The 6,094-nt window shown below is 33.9% G+C and overlaps 1 protein-coding gene across 1 annotated transcript; it reads left to right on the top strand.

Moving 5' to 3' along the window:
- Positions 1–1,636: 1,636 nt before the first annotated feature.
- Positions 1,637–3,423, top strand: LOC108993400 (berberine bridge enzyme-like 18). Its single transcript, XM_018968321.2, has one exon. The coding sequence runs from the start codon at positions 1,647–1,649 to the stop codon at positions 3,261–3,263; it is 1,617 nt and encodes a 538-aa protein (XP_018823866.2). The 5' UTR covers positions 1,637–1,646; the 3' UTR covers positions 3,264–3,423.
- Positions 3,424–6,094: the final 2,671 nt, after the last annotated feature.

The raw sequence follows: 6,094 nt of genomic DNA, 5'->3' as shown, positions 1-6,094 counted from the left end.
TTATAATGAAGCTCATATGTATATATGTATAATATATATATATATATATATATATAGTTCGATCCATCAAGCATGCAATTAATTTTTGTGATCGAATAGTTTAAAAACTAATGCAATTAACAAACCTAATAGGATTTAAACAGAATTTTTTTTTTCTATACATCTTAACAGGAAGGAAAAATGGTCGAGAAGCTACTGTTATTGGAATTGCGGGATAAAAACGTAAAAGCATGAATAAAAAAACAAAAAAGAGAGATAAAACTGTAAAAGCACAACCAAATTATAAAAAAGAACAGGGATAAAACAAAAAAATACCAAAAAAAGAAGGGCAACATTGGAAAATAAACGTGAGATGAAAAACACTATTACTTTTTGCATTGCCACTTTTATATATAAGAAGATATATATTTTTGATAAGTAAAAATTTAAAAATATGGCTTCCTAAGGTCACATGCAAGAAATTAAATACGGAAGCAAACTCACACATTGATGTTTTTACAAATAATTTATGTTCTAATTATTTGTCCCTTGGAAACAATATTTCAATTTTGTTTTGAGAAAGTACCAAAATGATTTCCCTCCCAAGTTTAATATCAAAATAAAACACATTTTGTCTGGTCTGCTGCACCACCTTTTTTACTGCACATTCCAGAATGTTGTAGGGATAGATATTTAGGTATGCAATGATCTATTTTGCTTGTGATGTTTATTTATAGGACTATGTTAAAGCTTCTATTAATGCTCTTCTTTTATAAAATATCACAACGTGTAATTATTTATAAATTATATAAACATTATATCGTTATTTAATTAACCAAAACATTACATTCTTATTAATAAAAAATTAGTTCTCAACAAAAAAAAAAAAAAATTAAATATAAACTAAGCTAATGTGCATTACATGTTGTCTTCACCTAGTGTGTGTATATATATATATATAATTTGAAAAAATGCTTTGAGATGACTTTCTCCTATTTATTTTTTTAAGCATTCTAGAAGCCATATAAAACTCATCATGATTTCAGTAACAATAAGCACAATCATTTTCATAAGAGAAATTCTACTCATCATTTATTTTTTCATCATCCCATAATATTGTATTAAATTATATATTCACAAATAAAGTATAATAAATAGTCCAATCATCTAATGTCAATATATCATGAGATGATGAGAACAAGAATGATAAGTACGTATTACTCTTTTCATAATCATGATTTAAAATAAAAGTATTTTTGCAAGATGATAATATTTTTATAATTATTTTATAAAAATTTCATTTATTTGAAATAAACGTCTGTCAATGTTCTATGTTTTCAAATCGCCATCCAATTTGGATCGACGACTTTTCTTTCTTTTTTTTAAGAAGAAGAAGATCGACGACTTTACTAAGTCCACGAAATTTCTCTTTTTCTATGTATTTATCTTGTTGGAATTAGTGATCTTTCCTGGCCAATCAGCTGGATGCATGATGGAATGGTTTCCTGCAAAGTTAAAAAATATGTTCGTTATATGCAACAGCTGTCATTGTACGTACAGTTTTCACATTAATTTCCAAGTATTCAACAAATTACGTCTATATCTCCTCATAACACTATAAATAAGAAAGCTCGCGTCCTGTTTTTAGAGCAGAAACACAAACAAAAATGAAGCCCATTAGCTCTTCAGTGCTTATTCCATTTGTTATTACACTTCTTTTCTCACTTTTATGGGCAACTTCGGCTCACACTCCTGAAGACTTCCTTCAATGCCTGACCCTTCATGCGGGAAACTCCACCACTTCAATTTCTCAAGTCATTTACACCCCCGCCAATTCCTCATATTCATCTGTATTGGAATTCTCCATACAAAATCTTAGATTCTCAACACCTGCCACCCCGAAACCTCTAGTCATTATTACGCCATTGCATGTCTCCCAAATTCAAGCAACCATTAAGTGTTCCCAAAAACATGGCATGCAAATAAGAGTTAGAAGCGGTGGTCATGATTTTGAGGGCCTTTCTTATGTTTCTTATGTTCCATTTGTCATAATCGATCTGATAAATCTTCGTTCAATCAATGTTGATGTAGAAAGTGGCACTGCATGGGTTGAAGCCGGTGCCACTATCGGTGAATTATACTATAGGATTGCCGAGAAAAGTAGAAACTTTGGCTTTCCGGCAGGAGTTTGCCCGACTGTGGGTGTTGGTGGACACTTTAGTGGGGGAGGGTACGGCACCATGTTGCGCAAATATGGCATTGCTGCAGATAATATTGTTGACGCCCAAATTATTGATGTTAAGGGCAGAATCCTTGACAGAGAATCCATGGGAGAAGATCTATTTTGGGCCATTCGAGGAGGTGGAGGGGCCAGCTTTGGAGTCATTGTTGCATGGAAAATCAAGCTGGTTCATGTTCCATCAACTGTGACTGTATTCACAGTTAAAAGGAACTTGGAACAAAATGCAACCAAGCTTGTTCATCGGTGGCAATATGTTGCAGACAAGCTTGATGAAGACCTATTCATTCTCATCAACTCAAGTGCTGTCAATTCTAGCCAAGAAGGGAGGAGAACAATACAAGCCTTATTTGTGTCCTTGTATCTCGGAGGGATAGATAATCTCCTTTCATTGATGCAAGAAAGCTTCCCTGAACTGGGTTTGGTAAGAGAAGATTGCACTGAAATGAGCTGGATTGAATCTACCCTCTACTTCGCCGGGTTTCCGAGTGGGGAATCCTTGGATGTACTGCTAAGTAGGACTCCTCTAACAAGACCAACTTTTTTCAAAGCAAAATCTGACTATGTGATGGAACCTATTCCAGAAGTTGGCTTGGAAGGGATTTGGGAGAGATTTTACGAAAAAGAGGCCGAGAAAGCAGTTATGGTGATGATTCCGTATGGGGGAAGAATGAGTGAAATCTCAGAATCTGCAATTCCTTTCCCACATAGAGTTGGTAACATCTACAAAATCATAGACGACGTGTTTTGGGAAGAAGAAGGAACTGCGGCATCCGAGAGGCATATAAGTTGGACCAGGAGGCTTTACAGTTACATGGCTGCCTATGTTTCAAAATCTCCAAGAGCTGCATACGTCAACTATAGGGACCTTGACATAGGAACAAATAGTAAGGAAGGCAACACAAGCTATAGACGGGCAAGTATATGGGGTACTAAATATTTCAAGAGCAACTTTAACAGGTTGGTTCATGTGAAGACCATGGTCGATCCCACTAATTTCTTCAGGAATGAACAAAGCATCCCAGCTCTTTCTGCATCGTGGTGAGAGGTGATGTTAAAGATGCTTAATTACAGAAGATATTGTAATCCTCTCTCTATCATGTCTTAGCTATTATTCCATGTAATAAGCACATATCGTAAAGGCCATATATATCGATATTTTATGTGCATTGTAAAATAAAAGGGTTTCCACAAATTGAGGCATATATTCATGTCTATTGATGCTTATATATATATATATATATTGTATTTTGTGACATGTTTATGTTCCATTAATAATATAGTTTGCATTTACGTCAATTATATATTTTGATCTGTTGGCTTGGTGGTTATGAATTAATGATACTCAATTATATCACTTTTAGATTAAGAAAAAATTAAATATTTTATTTTATTTAATATATAAAAATTGGAAAAAATATAATAATGAAATAAAATTAGTTTAGTTGAAATTATGAATAGTAAAAACAAATGAGTAGATGTGGACACAAGAATTAATCACATGGTTCCACGTTTTTTTTATAGTACTTCAAGCTTTTCAACGAATTGATTAATTCCTATAGTTTTTTATTATATTGCTGAGCCACTATCGATCCTTCTTCAATGGCGTGTAAGCTCTTAGCCTCGATTATATATAAAAGTCAAAACTATAAAGAAAGTCTCAGACAATTGCCGGTCACCGGAAGCGCGCCGATATTAAATGTTTTCCATTCCAACAAAAATTTGAGATATGGGCTGCAGAAGGTGGAAAAAGTCCACGATCATTCTCCAATATATTTCTATGGATAAATTAATTACGATTAAAATAAATGATTAGGTGGCTTATTTGATATATACAAAAATAATTTTAGATAAAAATCCGAGCTCTATATATCTATACTTGAGGGTATTTTACCATCTAGAATTCTAAGAGCATTGTCAATTAAAATATATTAATTAAGCAGCTCCTACTTCGGCGTCGTTCGTTTTCACAATTCATATCAATTTATCTCATTTAATCATTACATGAACTTTTTCAAATTTCTATACAATAAAATATACAATTCAACATTTTAAAATCTAAAAAAAAATATTAAAAAAAATATTCTAATAATATTTTATTCAACTTTTAACTTTAATCTCAACTCATCACATCTGCAAAAACAAATGAGGCCTTAAAGAAAAGGCCGTACAAGAACTACTTTAGAATTAATAAAGTCCTTAAGTAGAATCAAAACAAGCATTTGTAACAGATTATTTGCAATGAAAATAACTATTTGCTATGAAAACAAACTCATTTTAGCAAGAAATAGTTACTTTCATAGGAAATAGCTGACCATAAATAAACAATTTTCTTGTAGTAAATATTATTGATATTATATCTACACGCATATATATGCGTGTCTGTGTGCCTATCCATATCATGTACACATGTATGCATATATATCTCCTTATACTTAAAAGCGTTTATCGCCCAATGAACAGTATGAATAATCACTACAACACAATTACTTTTTAGTGACGGTTGAGAAATTGTCACAGTCCCTAAACCGTCACTAAAAGGAATTTTCTGTGACAGTTTCTGGAAACCGTCACTAAAGATAGATGGGATTTTTTGTACGTTCCAACTTATGGGAAATTTATGTTCGAACGTCACATATACGTTCGAATTACGTGCGAACGTGAAATGTTTTGGCACAATTGTTCGAACGTTATTAATTAACGTTTGAAAGTAAAATGTTTGCGCCAATGTTCGAATGTTAATTAATAACGTTCGAACGTCCATTGTAAATTTAAATTAAATATGACTCTAATTTAAAAATTATGTGATTTTTATTCTGCATAATTTGTGAACAAGTCTAAAAAATTGTCTTGTATATATTTATATATACACAATTTGTAATATATAAATATATATTTATGTTTATATATATTTGAAATGTAGTGATTTAGTATTAAAGTTAGAAAATATAACATTAAAAAAGATTAAGAATTGAAATTAAAAAATGATAGAAATATTCAATAATATTTTTCTTTACAAATATTAAAAATAAAATATAAAATTTGATAGAATGTAGTAAACAACAGTCAGATGATAATGTTGTCCATGAAAGTCGAACTTCGTACCTCTTCAGTCAAGATATCAACCTTGTCGTTGAGGATAGTTACACGATAGGTGAGCTCGGCAACAGACGCCGATATAGCTCATCCGATCTTATAATCGATATGCGCAGTCAGCTGTGAGATGACCGCATCAACTCAAGTAAGCCGCGCATCTCCTGCAAATGTACTCGGCATATGTTGACTACTACTCCCCACATGACCTGGCTCAGGTTGCGTCGGAGGAACTAAATCCTCTATAGGGGTGGCTGACGTCCCCTCGCCTAAGCAATGCTACGTCGATGCGTGGTCATGTTGAGGGGCTCATCTAATCTTTGACCCGCTCCTCTGTCTGGGTCGGCACTCCCCGTGCAAGTAATAGTCGGCTGATTAAGACACCGTATGAGAGATTATCCGTGGAGACGATGCTCTCCTCGTAACGGATCCTCTCAAAGATGTGCAGTGGCAAATCTATAGGATCTCCACATGCCACTCGTATAAAAAATTGTGCCCGAAGCCGACTAAATGTGGTTTTATGTGCCACAGAATCCACATTTGTTGCAACAATAAAGTGTAACATGCGAAAGAAATGTAGTTGATGGTTCTGGTTGAAGGCGTTCTTCCGCTCGATCTGCATGCAGTCCCTCTCGGTGAGGATGTAGAACTCCTCGTCTCGGTCATCATCCCGAGCCTCGACGCCAGTATCTTCGACCTCTGACTGGTCTACATCTCTGGCTGATGCTGGCTCAAATGGGCGGCCAGTAGATGATGTAGAAGTGCCTACATCCTCATGGGGTG

The sequence above is a fragment of the Juglans regia genome, chromosome 3 (assembly GCF_001411555.2).
Source record: "Juglans regia cultivar Chandler chromosome 3, Walnut 2.0, whole genome shotgun sequence".
In the NCBI taxonomy this organism is placed as follows: Eukaryota; Viridiplantae; Streptophyta; class Magnoliopsida; order Fagales; family Juglandaceae; genus Juglans; species Juglans regia.
The sequence above is the reverse complement of the archived record's forward strand: the minus strand, read 5'-3'. Positions and strand labels throughout refer to the sequence as shown.

Bases quoted from the DNA above. Each gene is read 5' to 3' on its own strand.
- LOC108993400 (XM_018968321.2), top strand. From the start codon at position 1,647: ATGAAGCCCATTAGCTCTTCAGTGCTTATTCCATTTGTTATTACACTT.